Genomic DNA, 18,568 nt, shown 5'->3' with positions numbered 1-18,568 from the left:
TCACAACTAAAGATTACTTATCCTCTTTAAAAATGAAAAAGCTGCAACTGGAGATGCAGAAACAAGGAACTTGAAACTAAATGATGAAATACTGATACACTTTGGAAAAGAATTTGATGTTCTGATTTGGTTTTAGATTAACTACTTTAGGAAATATGTTAATTCGGATTCCAATTTAAGTAGTGCAATAGTTCTTTTCTTTAGGGAAAAAAACCTAAAAAGTTTCTATTTCAAAAAATTAATGTTTGGGTTTAGAGCAATTTGGCATTCAACATGTTAGTGTGTTCTGTAATAGAACCAGGTAGACAATTTGATCCAGTTCAAGTTCCTAGAAGATATTGTCTTAAGCAACATGGCAACCACATCAACCATACCAAACTGGAAGAGAATGGGATCAGCCTTTTATTCAGGGAAAGAAAAAGAAACAATGAGAAGAAAATACAAGTTGAAAGTGGATGCCTGAAAAGGGAGATGGGAAAGCAAGACTACTTCTCATTCGTCTTTTAGCATGTTTGTGATTTTAAAAATTATGTTCACATATTCTGATGATATTTGATAAATTAATTTTCATATTTTTGAGAGCTTTAAACCTCCATTTCTTTAATTACTAGAGGAGTTAGACATTTTTTCATGTGTTTATTGACCATCTGTATTTCTACTTAGTGAACTGCCTCTCACATTTTCGCCTATTTTTAAAAGGGTTGTTTAACATTATTTTCCCTAAGATTTGAAGGAATTATTTTAATTAACACAAAAATAGCCACTGAAGTCATCTTAAATTCCTAAAACATATGAAGTGTCCTTAGTAATCTGCCATGGTCTGAATGTGTCCCTGCCAAAATTCACATGTGGAAATCCTAACCACTAAGGTAATGATATTAAGAGATGGGGCCTTTGAGAAGTGATCAGGTCATAAGGGTGTAACACCCTCATGAATGGGATCAGTGCCTTTATAAAAGAGACCCAAGGGACTTCCCTGGTGGTCCAGCAGTTAGGACTCAGGTGCTTTCACTGCCATGGGCAGGGGTTCAGTCACTGGTCGGGGAACTAAGATCCCCACAAGCCGCGCAGTGCGGCCAGAAAACAAGAAAGAGAGAGAGACCCAAGAGAGCTCCCTTGGCCCTTTACAGCCATGTGAGAATACAATTTGCAGTCTGCAATCCAAAAGAGGACCCTTTCCTGACCATGCTGGTACCATAATCATGGACTTCCAACCTCTGGAACTGTGAGAAATAAATTTCTGTTGTTTATAAGCTATCCAGTCGGTGACATTTTGTTATAGCAGCCTGAACAGACTAAGTCATGAATCTACTACAAAAAATTCAGCAAGCAAATGGAAGGGGTCTGTTAGCAAGAAAGTAGTCTCTTGAATATACTAAAAATCATTGAGTTGTACACTTCAAATGGGCACTACATCTCAATAAAGCTGTGAACAAAGGAACAAATGAACAAACAAACAAATAAGAAAAAAGGAAAGGAACGAATGAAGGAAGCGAGAAAAGAAAGAAATCTCTTCTGACTGTTCTAAGCGATAAGCACAATTCATTTCAAACAGTCAAAGGAAAAAGACTGGTCTCTTCTCTTACAAGCAGTGACTTCAAAGAAAATTTAGAGAATAACATGTTTGGAAATCTCAAGTTTGCTGTGAACACATATTTCTTATCACGAAAGCACTACCGTAAATTTACAACATGGGAGGTACTCACCTAGATATACAAAAGGAGGGATTGGTAAAATGATAGAAATTAGCCAATAACTGAATATCTTTCTAACACCAAGATGATGTTATGGACCCACTGGCAATAATAAAGCCCTTTGGACTGTCTTTCATCATACATGAATTAATTCAAATGTTCTTCCTTCACCACTTCTCTAGAGATATTTTACAAGATGTGTAGATTGGGGACAGAGAGACAATCCACATAGTGAGGAAACTTAATAAAGCTATTTTGCCCAGAAGGGTACGAGACTCTTGATTATAGTATTTTTATCAAGTTGGCCTAACCAAAAAGCTAAAGAAATGCAGAAACAAAGACTTAAAATTCAGCATCTATCTTTACATGCAGAAAAGTCACCTACATTGTTAAAAGGAAAATTAAATAATTGTTTATTTTTTGCAACTTCAAAACAACAGACTGTCAGTTTGAGAAAATGACTAATCTTCAGAATAGCCCACAACTTAAGGTGAAGTACCATCAAATGGAACTTTAATCTAAAAAATATTCTGACTTGGAAGTATGTCTTATGATGGCAAAAATCAGCTTCAGTGAAGATTCTGGATGGAAGGGCACCCATGTGCTTTGCTCTGACCATCCTAGACTTCAGTGCTGAGCATGTATAGAACTTCTAAGCCAACTGGGAAGTGATCTCATCTTCAGGAATTAGAGTTGAAAGTGAAAGGAAGTGGGTTCAAGAGAGGGTCTTGCTCATTCCTAGGGCACTACATTCCAAAGCAAGCAGTTATTTATAGAGTAGGCCCATGCTGGATTTCTCCAAGCTGCTCTAAGTTGCCCTTAGTCAAACAGAAATGGATTGCAGGGAAACTGCCTTGAATATCTGGCACAGGTGCAGTGCTTTTGTTACTTAAGCTTTACCTGCAGCACAGGTACAAAGTGGCTAGGCCTGCCAAAGGAACTGAGCTCTAAGCCTAAGGCCCTTTAACATGGTCTTAACCTTTCTGTTCCTCTTTTATCATTCAATCTGCACATTCCAGCCTGAGAACCCAGTATACCTCTGCTGTGCCACAAGCCTCCAGCCAGGTTGGCAGAAAATGGAAGCTTTTTCTGAAGTGGTCTTGCAGCAATCAAGTTGACAAGCTGAGACCTATCTGATGGGGCAAGTTGGTAAGAGATTCTGTGTTCTCAGTGGCAAACAGGGATGGGTTGTCTTCATCCCCACTTCCTGCTGCTGCTAAAACTGGCCTCTTAGACAGCTGGAGGGATCACATGGGCAGAGGCAGTGCCCCTCCCTAAACTGGAACTTTGGCTTGGATCTCTTAGCTAACTCCTCAGGCAACCAGTGGCCAATGGATCTTTTTGAAAGGCTCCCTCATGCAATGACACAAACACCTGCCCCTTCTCCCCATGGTCTCAAGTTGGCACTGACCTGAAATGCCATCATTAACATATATTAAATCTTATAAGCTTGGGTATATTTTGGAGCTTTCTTACTCTGTTCCACTTCTGAGACTTTCTCAATAATATAATATGAATGAAAGTTGTTGAATGTCATGGGGGAGAAAAGTTAACCTATTTCCCTTTTTAAAAAGAGAACAAAGAATAGTGCTAAAAGCAGAGAGACATAAATTTTAAAAATATATATTTTATATGTCATTTAAATGTATAAGCTTTTTAAAAATTACATAAAAACTGAGGTGGGAAAATGCAAAATGAAAAGGCTCCCTTGACTTTGCTCTTTTAAAAAAAAAAACAAAACTGAGAACCTTAGAGAACTACCCTTTTCACTTCAACAGGAATGATTCCCTTCTATGTTTTCACATCCAGCTTTGACCTCTCATATGACCTCCAACTTCCTGCATATCACTCCTATTTGAAAGCCCTACTGTTACTTCAAACTAAACATGGCCCAAACTGCCTTCTCTTTTAATAAATCACATGTTCATCATAGCGCTTCAACTATTTTTTGAAAGTCTGAAAACCATTCTTTCATACACTATGTCCCATTTTCTAGTTGTTTAAGGTAAAATGCGAATTCAGCTCCAGTTATTCCATCATGCTTTTGATCTAGCCAAAAGCAGAGGTCTCCAAATGACATGTGAATAAGAAGCAGCATGTTATAATGCCAAGAACATAGACTTCGGAGTCAGAACTATTTGGGTTCAAATTCTAGCTTTAACATTTGTAAATTTTAAAACCACAATGAGATACCACTTAACACCCATTAGGATGGCTATTATTAAAAAAAACAAAACAAAACAAAAAAACCCACAGAAAACAGAAAGTAACAAGTGTTGGGAAGATGTACAGAAATTGCAAGTCCTATGCGTTGCTGGTGGGAATGTAAAATGGTGCAGCTGCTATGGAAAACAATATGGAGATTCGCCAAAAAGTTAAACACAGAATTACCATGTGATCCAGCAATTCTGTTTCTGGGTATATACACAAAAGAATGAGAGCAGGAACTCCAACAGATATTTTGCACACCAATGCTCACAGCAGCATTATTCACGATTAACCAAAAGGTAGAAGTAACCCAAATGTCCACTGACAGATAACTGGATAAACAAAATGTGGTATATACATACAAGGGACTACGATTCAGCCCTAAAAAGCTAGGAATCCTGACATACGCTACATAGGTGAACCTTGAGGACATTATACTAAGTGAAATAAGCCTATCACAAAAGGACAAATATTGTATGATTCCACTTTTATAAGGTACCTAGAGTAGTCAAATTCATAGAGACAGAAAGTAGAATAGTGGTTGCCAAGGACTCAGGGCAGGGGGAAATGTGGAATTATTGTTTAATGGATACAGAGTTTTAGTCTGAGAAGATGCAAAAAGTTCTGAGATGAATGAAGGTGATAGCTGCATAACAATGTGCATGTATTTAATGCCACTGAACTGTATACTAAAAAATGTTTAAAATGGTAAATTTTATGTTATGTTTATTTTACCACAATAAAAAAAAAGGTTTAATACCCTGCCCTACAACTACCAATTCCACACAGTATTTAAGATAGCTGGCTTTGCTACTTATTGAGTGCTTGTTTGACCTTCAGCTTCGGCTGGTTATTTAAACTCTCCAAGGTCCCAGAGAACTTTTGAGAATCCTGAACAGGCACCTAATACAAATCTCTTTGCCGTCTCCAAACCACCCTAAAAGCCTCACCACTGCAAGTATGCATAAGGCAAGTGGACAAATGATTCTAACTTCTGAGGCATTTGGAGGCTGCAATTTGGACAGATGTTAACTCCTCCTACCCCTTAAAAAGGAGAAGAAAGTCATTAGACTTTTAGAAGAAACATGGTAAATCTTTCTCTAACATGCTTCCCAGCCATATTTGTACTGAAGTAATATCAGAATATAAAATTATCAGCCCCATTTCTGGTCTCTTGGGAGAGAGATGTGACAGAATAATCACACTTACCTGTACTGCCACCCAGTGACAAGGTTGGTGTACTTCATTAAATAGCCATACACACTTTCCATGTGATCACTGTTTCAAAAAGATCAGAAAGGGCCAAAGTCAGTGTAAATTAGAAGATATTCCAGGAAGTTAACTATACAGTTTAAAAAATAGCTGTAGGGACTTGCCTGGTGACACAGTGGTTAAGAATCTGCCAGACAATGCAGGGGACATGCGTTTGAGCCCTGGTCCGGGAAGATCCCACATGCCATGGAGCAACTAAGCCCGTGCGCCACAACTACTGAGCCTGCACTCTAGAGTCCGTGAGCCACAGCTACTGGGCCTGAGCACCACAACTACTGAAGCCCACGCGCTTAGAGCCCGTGCTCTGCAACAGGAGAAGCCACTGCAATGAGAAGACCACGCACTGCAACAAAGAGTAGCCCCCGCTCACCGCAACTAGAGAAAGCCTGTGCGCAGCAGGCAAGACCCAACGCAGCCAAATATAAATAAATTAATTAATTAATTAAAGGAAAAAAAAAGCTGTAGACACATACTTTTCTACAAATACTTCAAACTTACTTCAGAAGTAAAATTTATAGGTTAACAAATAGAGCTATTTAATCCCCATATTTCATATCCATAGGACTTTACCAGAGTTCTTCAAAGCAAGTGTAATCCCCCATAAATCACTATACAATATTCAAATATAAAGCCATTATATACGTATAAAATTACATAAATATGAAACAAATATACTATACATATAATTATAAATAAAAATATTTTATAACTTAATTCAATACTAAACAAAGAAAATCCAGTTTTATGGTTCTAGAATAAACTAAAAAAGGTCTCCAGGTTGAATAGTGCTTCCTCAAACTGGTGGGACATGTTATGTCTGATTCTTTGGGCTTTCAAAATGAAGATCCTGTTTTTGATGAGTATGACACCTCACTCCCACTCCCCCACCCCAGATAGGCATGCGGCAAAGTGCTCATTGCAAGTCTTACCACTGGAAAGATTTATTTGGGACCTGTATCGTTAGCCTTACTGAAAGTGAGTTTCTTTACTTCCTGCCCCCTTTTTCTATTTATCAGAAATGTTCTGTTACAGTGGTTCATAGAAAATGCAGTATCTTATTGATACTTTGTTTCCAATATTTTAAGTTTCCTTATACTTATGAAAAGATATTAAAGCTTCACCTACATTGATATATCTTTTTGATATATGGGCTTCATTTTTTATTTTGTAACTTACATTAAGAATTCTTTTTAAACTCATCTACTCTGAAGTTTTAACTTTAAACTATAAGATGCAAACGATATTAAACATTTATTTTCTCTACTATCCCTGAATCACAGAGCTTACTTGGTAAAATTTCAGCTAACCAGCATCTAGGAAATGGAAAGTATAAGACAACTGGCAACCTTTAAAACATGGATATCAAAAGCAAAATCAAGAGAGAGCTGACACAACCAACAGAACAAAATTTTTTAAAGACTTGGGTTGATCTGAATGACAAATGAAGAGAGATGAAGATAAAGATACTCTCTTACACAAACACACAACAAAATGCCCAAACTGACTATAAGATTCTAGTAGCTGTTATTACTGGAGAGCAAGTAGGAGGGATGCCTCAGGGATAAACTCAATGTTGGGTGCCCTTCTAATCTCATTTCTTCAAAGTGCTTGGAAGTTGGGTGCCCTTCTAATCTCATTTCTTCAAAGTGCTTGGAAATAAAGAACTGATCCCATGACTGAGTATGTTACTTTTTTTTCTGTATTTTTCTTCCATTCTAAGGCTAGCAAACAACACTGTTTACTAATATTAAGTGAAACGGCTCATGTCCTTTTGGCTTCATACAGTCACTAATCTCAAGAAGACAAAGGTTGTCAACCTCTAAACTGCCAACCCAAAGTTATGATAATTATACATGTATTCTGTCATGTTAAAACTGACAGTACCATTTGAATTCTCATTTCAGTAATTTCTAAAACCCACATCTAGAGGAAGGATTCTCCTCTAGAAACCCAACCCATTGGATTTTTGCCCTACTTCCAGCCCTATGTCACAGCAAAGCTATTTCTTTCAGTTCCACTGGTACTTGAAAAGGCAGAGATTTCTAGTCTGGCGCTCATGTTTTCCCCAGGCTTCAGGCTTAAACAGCTTTTTGGGGCCAGAGGAATCCCAATGCCCCTGGACTCTGCCCAAAAATAATTTCCCAAAGAGTTCCTCATATGTTTTAGATATTTAACATAGAGCTTAGCTGTCTTGAACTGTTCTTGTCCTCAAAACTTATTCCTTCACTTATATATGGAATCTAAAAATAAAAACAAAAAACCCCCCAAACTCATAGAACAGATTAGTGGCTGCCAGTGGTGGGGGTGGGAGGTAAACAAAATGGGTGAAGGTGATCAAAAGACACAAACTTGCAGTTATAAAATAAGTCAGTCCTGGGAATGTTATTTATAGCATGGTGACTATAGTTGATAATATTGTATATTTGAAAGTTGCTAAGAGAATAGATCTTAAAAGTTCTCATCATAAGGAAAACAAAGTGTAACTGATGAATGTTTTTTAAAGTTTTTATTTATTTACTTTTATTTATTTATTTTCGGCTGCGTTGGGTCTTCATTGCTGTGCACAGGCTTTCTATAGTTGCGGCAAGCGGAGGCTGCTCTTCGTTGCAGTGCACGGGCCTCTCACTGCAGTGGCTTCTCTTGTTGCAGAGCACAGGCTCTAGGTGCGCAGGCTTCAGTAGCTGTGGCACGTGGTCTTGGTAGTTGTGGCTCATGGGGTCTAGAGCACAGGCTCAGTAGTTGTGGCGCATGGGCTTAGTTGCTCCACGGCATGTGGGATCTTCCGGGACCAAGGCTCGAACCCGTGTCCTCTGCATTGGCAGGCAGATTCTTAACCACTGCGCCACCAGAGAAGCCCAGTGATGCATGTTAACTAGACTTATTGTGATCATTTTGCAACATATAAAAAAAATTATATTGTGCACCTAAAACTAATGTTATATATCAATAATATCTAAATTTTTAAAAAACCTTATTCTTGGTCTATTTTGTCCTGTAGCTTCATAACCTGAATATTTATTTACACTCTGTACCAATCCACAAAAGGCCTAGGGTGTCACATAACCTAAATTAAATATTTCCCCAAAGTACCCAGATATTCCATAATTCAGCATTTTTAATTTTCCCCTTTAATCTAGGTTCTCTACACCAAGCTTTCATTACTAGATAAGAATCATTTCACAGCTATTAGCATGCTATAAAAACATTACAACTCAGTTATAGTTCAATTCCTCTGGTTCTAGGACTATATATATTCTTCAAATGGATATGTGAACTGTGCAGAGAATGTTTATTAAACTTCAAATAAACTATCTACACTGAGAAAAACAAAATCTTCATTTCAAAGCAATCAAAGATTATGCCTCATGTCCCTTATTTTTGTTTAGTCCCTCATATTATTAAAGGTATTCCTCATTTTGGTCCTATCTAAGTTATTTATATCAGTCATTTAATGACTATCAATGAATTTTTAAGAGTATAATTTCAGTAGCATCATTCATTAAATAAAATGAATGTGTATCCTCATATTCCACAGTACAGTAATGTTTTATGTTTAATTTTTAGTGTTTTAATATTTTTGATGCTTGCATCTAAAGAGATAACCTTCTCACAAAAATCACAAGAGGGATACTGACATGGTTTACTTTGTAGTAGCATAAAGCCAGCTTCAAAAGAAACAAATTCAAATATGTACTTACAAACTGCTGGCCTGCTTTTACTACAGAAAACAGACATCTGAGGTTACAAAGAACCAACTGAAGAGCAATCCATTCTTGGAACAGCTGGTTGCACTGTCCCTCTCTCATCCTTCCCCTTCTCTGGTCAGTGCAACCAGCTGATGCGGAACCACTGTGCCATCTGGTGGCCAGCATAAAAAGCTCTGTGAGTGAACATCTTTCGTTCCCTCTCTTCTCTCTACTTCCTTATAGTTATTATGTAGTACTTCTAACACTCATGCTTTGCTCCTATTTAAAATGTGTAAATTTAATAGAAGATTTACCTGTTAATATGAATAAAACCTAGTTGTTAAAGTGGGAATATACCATATATCTGATTATATCATACTAATATTCTGTGTTCTATGAATTAGAGATGACGGTCCAAAAGACTAACACACAGAAAAATAAGCTATGAAAAAGTTAATGTCTTCTTCAGTCCTTCTGCAACTCCACCACTCAACAAATTGCGTATATTCTGATCCTGTTAACATTTTATTGAAATTAGCACTAGCAGCTGATAGTCTATAAATACAGTTGATTAACTGAACTATATGCCAAGTGGCATTATTCTATTTAATTTGAGGTTCATCACCTCCTAGGTATCTTAACAATGACTGCTTCAATTCCTAACTCTTCATTACTATAACACACATTTCTTCACCCTTCTTTATCAGACTTAAGGAAGATATGCAGAAGCTTTTTAAATTAAACTACTTTTTCACCAACATTGAGCTCAGGTAAAAAAGTCTGTTTCCATGGTTAGACCCCGGTAGACTAAACCCTGTATTTTGAGAACAGAGGTTCCGATCAATATTATATGTAGAGAAACGGCAAGAACCTTGGAAGCCACAGAGACTGTTCTATTCTTCACTGATTTTCTTTCTTCATTTATTTTTAAATGTTAAGCATTTATTTGTATTTTAATAAAAACAAAATAAAATAATATATATAATTAAATATGTGAAAATTAAACATAGTTTTAAAATGAAAAAATAAAATAAAATTAAGCTACTTTTTTAACAGTTTCACATCCTTTCATTTCAGTTCAACACTATTGCTCAGTACCTTCTAAATGCAAAGCACTCTGAACATCCACGGAAAAGGATGGGGAAGTAAAAAAGGCGATTCCTCTACATCTCAAATCCATTACCTAATATATGAAAAATGTACCTCCTTGAAGAAAAAGACAATGACCCACTGGGACTCTCTGCTTTTAGCTGTCATACAAATGAAAAGGGTAGTTTTTCATTTGTAGAAAGGGTAGAACCCTGTGTTAAAGACACAGGATTCATTAAACAAAGACACAGGATTCAATAGTGATTAGGTTGAAACGACGGACGGGACTTGACTTATCAGATGTGAAATGAGAATGAGAGTGAGAGAGAAGGGACAAGGGGAACACCCAGATTTCCAGCTGGCACAACTGTGTAGATATGAACAAACGCCTTTATGGAGATCATAAAGGAAGTTTTGGATTTGTTCCAATTTAACATGCTGAATTTAAGGGACCTGTGGGACATAACACAGGGAGATATGTAATAAGGTAGCATAATTTGGACTGAACATACAGATTTTGGTAGTGATCAGCATATAAGCATGTAACCGGTATTTGAAACGATGAGAGTAAATAAAATCACCTAGGAAGTATTATAAAATGACAAGAGAAGGGACAGAGTCTAAGAGAGAACCCTAAGGGAAAGTTTTAAAGGCAAGAGGAGTACAGAGAGGAGATAAGTAGACAAGTAGTAGGAAGAAAATCAGGAATATTTTAAGTAAGTTTTTGGTCAAGAATGTTTAATACTATTGAGGGGTGAAGGAAGATGAAGACTGAGAAGTTTCTATTAGAGTTAACAACCAAGGGAATTCCCTGGCAGTCCAGAGGTTGGGACTCGGTGCTTTCACTGCTGTGGCCCCTAGGACCCCACAGCCGTGAGGCACAGCAAAAAAAAAAAAAAAAAAAAAAAAAAAAAAAAAAAAAAAAGATTTAACAACCAAGAGATAACAGTTCCAATTTAATGATGAAGGCAGAGCCAGATGGCAATAACTGAAGAGAGACTGGGAGAAAGAGAAGTGGTTAAGGTGATATTATGGGCTTAAGGCAACGGTAGTTGTAAGTGCCTGACAGGCAGGATATAGTAACGAGAAAAAGGCTCACCACAACTCAGGAGAGAGATAGAGGGAAATGGGGGAGAGGTGGGCTCCAGAGCCCAGGTAGAAAAATTAGAGATGGATACCTTAAGGCATTTAATTACAGGCAGAAATTTAGGCAAGCTGTAGTAAAGGAGGTGCCAGTCAAGCCACAGTTCAAAATTCCTACTTTCTTACTAGGCAAGAACTATCCTCCAAAAAGGCTTAGTTTTGGTTCATTACCTTGTAATATAAATAGCATGAAGGGAGGGAGCAGTCTGCTTAGCTGAGGAAAAAGCAACTGACAACAGATGGGAATGACTGCAACACATGTACCTCCTGGCGCTGTAAAAAGATATTCCACAGAGCAGTGACTGCTTCTTACTCATCCTAGCAGTCCACGCAGCACCTAGTGTATAGCCTGGGATATAAACAGGTGCTCAATACATCTCCACTGAATGAATTAGGCAATGGGAAGACAGAAGCAGAATTTTTCTATAAAACCACAAGACAACTGAGTAGCCTGCAAAAAAAACCAAAACAAAAAAAACAACAACAAAAAACAGCAACAACAACTCAATTCACAGCCTGTATACTCAAATAAATCCCAGCTAAAACTAATTCTAATTTCAACTGTGTCTTAATCTATACCAAAAAGTATACAAGTCAAGGGAGACTCTCTCCCTTCTGCTAAGAGTCTTAAAAATGTTAATGCTCTTTGGTCCAACAACTTCACTTCTAGGTATCCAGACAGACGATTAGAAATGTAGACAAACATAATATGCAGACATGTCCAATGCAGCACTATTTATAATAGTAAAAAAAATAAAGTTAGAGAGACAAGGAAATGAATGGAGAGGAAAGGAAGAAAAACAAATAAGCTAAATGAATGGCATTAAGAAAATGATTAAGAAATATGACAGAATAGTATTCACCAATTAAAATGTTTATGAGTTTCTAACAACATGGGGAAACGCTTATTAATAGCACTAAAAGTACAGGTTACAGAATTTTATATAGTGTGTAAAATATATGCACAGAACAAAAGTACACAAAACAGTTAACTGTGGTTATCACTGGATGGAAGAATTATGAATGATTTAATTTGCTCCCTTTACTGTTTCACATTTTCCAATTTTAATATATTATTTTTATAATCAAACAAAACATTTTTTAAATGTTCAATTACATTGACTAGGTGGAACAGTCCAGACACAGAGCTATTTATACTTATTAACAGGTATGGATTAAATTTTTAAAAACTTTCCCATGTGACTATATGAGCATTGCTCTTTTGGGATGTAGAACCGTGTTTCCTAAAAACCCTTACTTCTCAAATTAGGTTACACATATCCAAAACTGGGCTAGGTGGCTAGGAGAACAGGGTAAAACTAGACTATCTTTCTAAAGCAAATTTACTTGACTATAAGAAGTTAAAGCCTTTTTAATGTCAAAACTCACATAAATGTTAAGAAACTCGCTCCCTCCTCACATATTTCCATGAGGAGGACTTCTCCAGAGAGCTCCTGCCCTTCTCTCCCCAGCCTTCCCCTCACTCTTTCCACAGCTGGGTATAAATGAATGGCTCAGCCCGTTCTGGGCTCTCTTCTTTGTATCTGCCTGCCTACCCAGAGAAGATATTTTCATCTGCTCTGATGGAAATAAGACCTGAGTATTCCAAGCTGCTTGTGACGAGGTAGATAGGCATGACTAATTACAGGGTGAAATATTAGCTAACCTATTTAACCCATGTTAAAGGCACTTTCTTCAGTGAGTTTTTCCAGTAATAAAACAATTTCTTCACACCCATTAGTATGGCTATTATCAAAACCAAAATCAAACCAAACCAAACAAAACAGAAAATAACAAGTGTTGGTAAAGATGTAGAGAAATTAGAACTCTTGTGCATTGCCGGTGCAACTGTAAAATGGTGCAGCCACTGTGGAGAACAGCATCATGGTTCCTCAAAAAGTTAAACATAGAACTACTATATGATCCAGCAATTCCAATTCTGGGTATATACACAAAAGAATGAAAGCAAAAACTCCAACAGATAAAAATGTTCACAGAAACATTATTCACAACAGCCAAAAGGTAGAAACAACACTGGAGAGTCCCATGTAAATCAATGAAGCTAGAACACACCTTCACACCATACACACAAATAAACTCAAAATGGCTTAAAGACTTAAATATAACACAAGACACCATAAAACTCCTAGAAGAGAACATAGGCTAAACATTCTGATATAAATTATACCAATGTTTCCTTAGGTCAGTCTCCCAAGGCAATAGAAATAAAAGCAAAAACGAACAAATGGGACCTAATCAAACTTACAAGCTTTTGCACAGCAAAGGAAACCATAAGCAGACTGCTCCCTCCCTTCATGCTATTTATGTTACAAGGTAATGAACCAAAACTAAGCCTTTTTGCAGGATAGTTCTTGACTAGTAGACAACCTACGGACTGGGAGAAAATATTTGCAAATGACACAAAGGACGAGGGCTTAATTTCCAAAATATACAAACAGCTCCTACAACTCAATAACAAAGAAACAAACAACCCAATCAAAAAATGGGCAGAAGACCTAAAAAGACATTTCTCCAAAGAAAACATACAGATGGCCAATAAGCACATGAAAAGATGCTCATCATTGCTAATTATTGGAGAAATGCAAATCAAAACACCACTTCATACCAGTCAGAACGGACATCAGCAAAAGTCTACAAATAATAAATGCTGAAGAGGGTGTGGAGAAAAGGGAACCCTTTTACACTGTTAGTGGGAATGTAAATTGGTGCTGCCACTATGGAAAACAGTATGGTGGTTCCTCAAAAAACTAAAAATAGAGTTGTCATATGACCCAGCAATCCCACTCCTGGGCATATATCCAGAGAAAACTATAATTCGAAAAGATACATGCACCCCTTATGTTCATAGCAGCAATATTTACAATAGCCAAGACATGGAAACAACCTAAATGTCCATTGACAGATGAATGGGTAAAGATGTGAGATACACACACACACACACACAAATAAACACACAATGGAATATTACTCAGTCATTAAAAAGAGTGAAATAATGCCATTTGCAGCAACATGGATGGACCTAGAGGTTATCATACTAAGTGAAGTAAATCAGAAAGAGAAAGACAAATCCCACTTATATGAGGTACTTAGATTTGTCAAAATCAGAGACAGAAGGCCAAATAGTGGTTGCTGGGGGGCTGGGGGGGGTGGATGAGGAGTTATTAGTTAATAGGTACAGAGTTTTAGTTTGTGATGATAAAAAATTCTGGAATGAATAGTGGTGATGGCTGCATAACAGTGTGAATATATTTAATGCCACTGAACTCTATACTTATAAAGGGTTAAAATGGTAAATTTTATGATATGTACATTTTACCACAATAAAAAAATAACCTGACAATTTGATTGCATCCTGTCTGATCCCTAATGTTCTCTTTCTCAACTGGTCCTGAACTCATGATATTATTTATAGACCTCTGAAAAACCCAATAACAAATATATTACAGAGTAGAATATAAAATCCTCATGAATTTTGAAGATACTACAGATAACTCCCAAGAAAGTGATATCAGCCATGGGCTGCTTTAAATCACAAACTGCATCCACTGGGGGTACCTACTGTCTTATGCAGTTAAGAGAGATTTCATGAAGAAAGTTCGAGAAGCACAGCTGTAAAATGGTTGCCTATACAGACCGAAAACAGAAGAAGTCCAATATATAATCTGATTGTTACAGACAACTAAATTTGAGAAATCCCTCATGCAAGATAACTGGCCATTTGAAGATGGGACAGAATAAACTTCTACATGGAAAAGCAGAAAGTCAATTCTAACGCTTCCAGAAAGTTAGGAAGTGGTTTATTATAATGGGAAAAGCATGAGCTTAACACAAACACAGGTTTGAATCCCAGTGTGACTTTACGCAAGTAACACATCCGGTCCTATGTGTCTTTTATCTGTAAATGCGGATAAGAACATCTAACTTCAGATTTATAATGAGGAAATAGAAGAGATAATATATTTCAACCCAAATATATTTGAAGTACCTTTCAACATGGTAAATGCTCAGCAAGTATTGGTTTTCTCCCACTCCAGGGAGTCTATTCCTCTGTGGGGAAAAGGCTCATTTTCTAGATCAGTTCTTTAGATCTCTCTTGTCAGCCTGACATTTTCAAGTCAGAATGATGGGACCTAAAAAGCCCTGAGTCTCCCACTTCTTTATTTAAAAAAATAATTATTGTATTTTTCCAGTAAGTATTTTGTCAAGAACTATGAAGGGTCTGAGATGTCACCCTATTTGTAAGCTAACAAGTTAGCTTGCCAGTTTCACGGATGCTGGCAGGATACATGAAACTCCTAAGTCAGAGACAAAAGACTTCAGTAGTCACAGCAATATCAGTAGACAGATCATCAGCCCAATCACACGGGGCAATGCAGAGAGGGCAGGAGATGCCTGCACATGTGGTAGGTTACGGTACAGAAAAGGAACCCTGAGTGTAGGGAACCCAAATCTTTTAAGGACAGTAAGTCTACCTGACCTCCATGGCAAGGAGACATTATGTTTATTATATTGGACAGTAAACAAACCTGACTTTTGCTCAGGAGGGAAATATTATCTCTAACCTTCAAGGCTGTTTGCTATACAAATATTTTTGAAAAAACAGTAAAGAACAAAGAAGAGTCAGTACCTCTGCTAACAACACAGGCAGAAACATGAGAGACCCATTAAGAACTGTCTCCTAATGAGTATTACATACATATACTGAAAAGTTTCTTTCCTTTTTTAAAAAATAAATTTATTTATTTATTTATTTTGGCTGCATTTGGTCTGTGTTGCTGTGCGTGGATTTTCTCTAGTTGCAGCAAGCGGAGGCTACTCTTCGTTGTGGTGCGTGGGCTTCTCATTGTGGTGGCTTCTCTTGTTGCAGAGCACAGGCTCTAGGTGCACGGGCTGCAGTAGTTGTGGCATGCAGGCTCAGTGGTTGTGGCTCGCAGGCTCTAAGCACGCGGGCTTCAGTAATTGTGGTGCACAGGCTTAGTTGCCAGGGAAGTCCCTACAGTCAAAAGTTTCTTATCCAACCTTGTCTTCCAGCCACCAGTTCCCCTCGTCAGAGACAAGCACTTCTCTCAACTTTTTATGTATCTCTTCAGAGATATTCTACGTACCTACAAGTGTGCACGTGCGCACACGAGCACACACAGACACATTTTTTTTTTTAATGGTTGTGATTAGGAACTTCCCTGGTGGTCCAGTGGCTAAGACTCTGTGCTCCCAAAGCAGGGGGCCCAGGTTTGATCCCTGGTCAGGGAACTAGACAGCACATGCCGCAAGTAAGAGTTCACATGCTACAAATGAAGATCCCACACACTTCAACAAAGATCCCACAGACCCAGTGCAGCCAAAAAAAAAAAAAATGGTTGCAATTACATACACTGTACCTTGCTTTTTTCAGTTTTCTTAGGGATGATTTCATTTTGGTCTAATTCCTTCTTAGCATCTGCATAGTAATCCATTGCAAAGCAGTATTACTAGTCCCCCTAGTGATGGACATTTGCTTCCAGGCTTTTATTATTACAAACAATACTGTAAAAAAACAAGTTACACATATATCTTTGAGTACAACTGCGAAAAATGAAATTGCTAGGTGAAAAGTACATGCATTTTTAATATTTATAGATATTGCCAACCTGATCTCCAAAGGCTACAACTAATACAACTCCCACCTTTCAATACAAAAAAAGGGCCAGTTTTCTCATACCAGCCTATAGTACCATTGTTGGCCAACAAAAATAGGGTGAATTTTTACCTATAAACAGGACTTCCAGACATTACTAGTGGGCTTTTCAATACCGCTTATGTCCAAAATTAAGTTTCTAAAGCTTAAGTGTGAGGTAGTGTTATACTGTGGAATGCACACCTAAAAGGGATGGATACAGGACCTAGTTCTGACTTTCCCACTGACTAACACGTTGAATGACGCTGACCAAATCACTTCATTTTTCTGGGCCTCAGTTTTCTCATGCTTTAGTTAGATGACCCTTTCAATCTAAAATGTGTGTACATTACTCATTACTCAAAACTCTAAAGGTTTTTTCTCAAAAGAAAATTATTTCAAAAGTAAAGTTTGCAAATAAGAGCAACATCATATTTCACATTTAAAATTTTTAGAGAAAAGTAGGAAATTTTTTCTTGTTCACATAGTAGCATTTACTTATCCCCCATATACTCTCAAAAGGACTTCGCAGTAAGCCATTTCAATGAGACCAAGACAGCACAGACCAAGAGAACAGCAGGGTACTAAAGTCCACTGCCACCCTCCCTATCTGTACGTCTATTCTCTGTTTCTCTTTTTGTATGTACCTCTCTCTGGTTTTAAACCATACTTGGTTCCAAAAACACATTTAGAGTAACATTTAATTTCTGTCTGTATAGCATAATTCAAGAAAGAAAGTTTTCTTCCCTTGTGCTAATTCTTTCAAAATTGAAAGTATAAAGAAAAAGCAGAAAACCATTTCCCTTTCTCCATATTTGAATAAAAAGGGGGGGGAAAAAGGTGACAACCACACAAGAAGCACCAAGCAATGTTCATTTTCATATATATATACATATATATATATATATAACCTGACTAAAGAGTTGATTCTTTTGAAAATTTTACACTTATTACCTAAGTAACAACAAATTCAAACGCTCAAGTTTTTGTCCTTAAAGAACCTATAAATATTAATTGTTCAAAAAACAACACAAAATTTTAAAAGTTTATTCTACTACTTAAATAAAAGAAAAATCTGGGCATTCCCTGGCAGTTCAGTGGTTAGGACTCCACACTCTCACTGCCAAGGGCCCAGGCTCGACCCCTGGTCAGGGAACTAAGATCCTGCATGTTCCCTGGCACAACCAAAAAACTAAATAAATAATATTTTTTAATAATAGTTTCATCATAATTTTTGGTGGACATATATATATATATATCTTCAAACTCCCTATTACTACTAGGAAGTGGATTACCTCCCAATTACAATCTGTATAATCAAATGATTCTATATCTTGTATAACTATAAAATCACATGAAATTTTAAAAATATGACTTCAAAACATACAATGTATACTCTAAGATGAAGCCATGTCTCTGAGCTACCAAGAGTATAATAAGAAAAAAAATTTTAAAGGCATAAGTATATTTTGTATAGCCTTTTGCCAATTGCTGATTTAAACTAATTCACGATTTACCATGATAGCAAAACAGGATAAAATCCCACTCAGAGGCTGTCGCTCTCCAACACCAGTGCCAGCTCTAGCTTGTTGAGCACCAGCCAAAGGAGAAGGTGGGTAAGTAAGAGGTCTCTATACCATGGCTCGTACAAAGCTGCCTGCCTGCAAATCCACCAGTGGTAAAGCACCCAGGAAGCAGGCCTATAAAAGCCGCTCGCAAGAGTGCGCCCTCTACTGGAGGTGTGAAGAAACCTCATCGTTACAAGCCTGGTACTGTGGCACTCGGTGAAATCAGACATTATC

General features: G+C 37.3%; 1 protein-coding gene across 1 annotated transcript in view; it reads right to left on the bottom strand.

Annotated features, from left to right (window-relative positions):
- Positions 1-18,568, bottom strand: part of OSBPL11 (oxysterol binding protein like 11) — a 99,007-nt gene that overhangs the window by 67,483 nt on the left and 12,956 nt on the right. The window contains exon 2 of the mRNA XM_007447598.1: positions 5,112-5,180. Coding sequence (XP_007447660.1) covers positions 5,112-5,180 — 69 coding nt within the window. The remainder of the gene's footprint in view (positions 1-5,111; positions 5,181-18,568) is intronic.

The sequence above is a fragment of the Lipotes vexillifer genome, unplaced genomic scaffold, assembly GCF_000442215.2.
Source record: "Lipotes vexillifer unplaced genomic scaffold, Lipotes_vexillifer_v1.1 scaffold823, whole genome shotgun sequence".
Lineage (NCBI taxonomy): Eukaryota > Metazoa > Chordata > Mammalia > Artiodactyla > Lipotidae > Lipotes > Lipotes vexillifer.
This window is presented reverse-complemented; position numbering and strand designations above follow the sequence as displayed.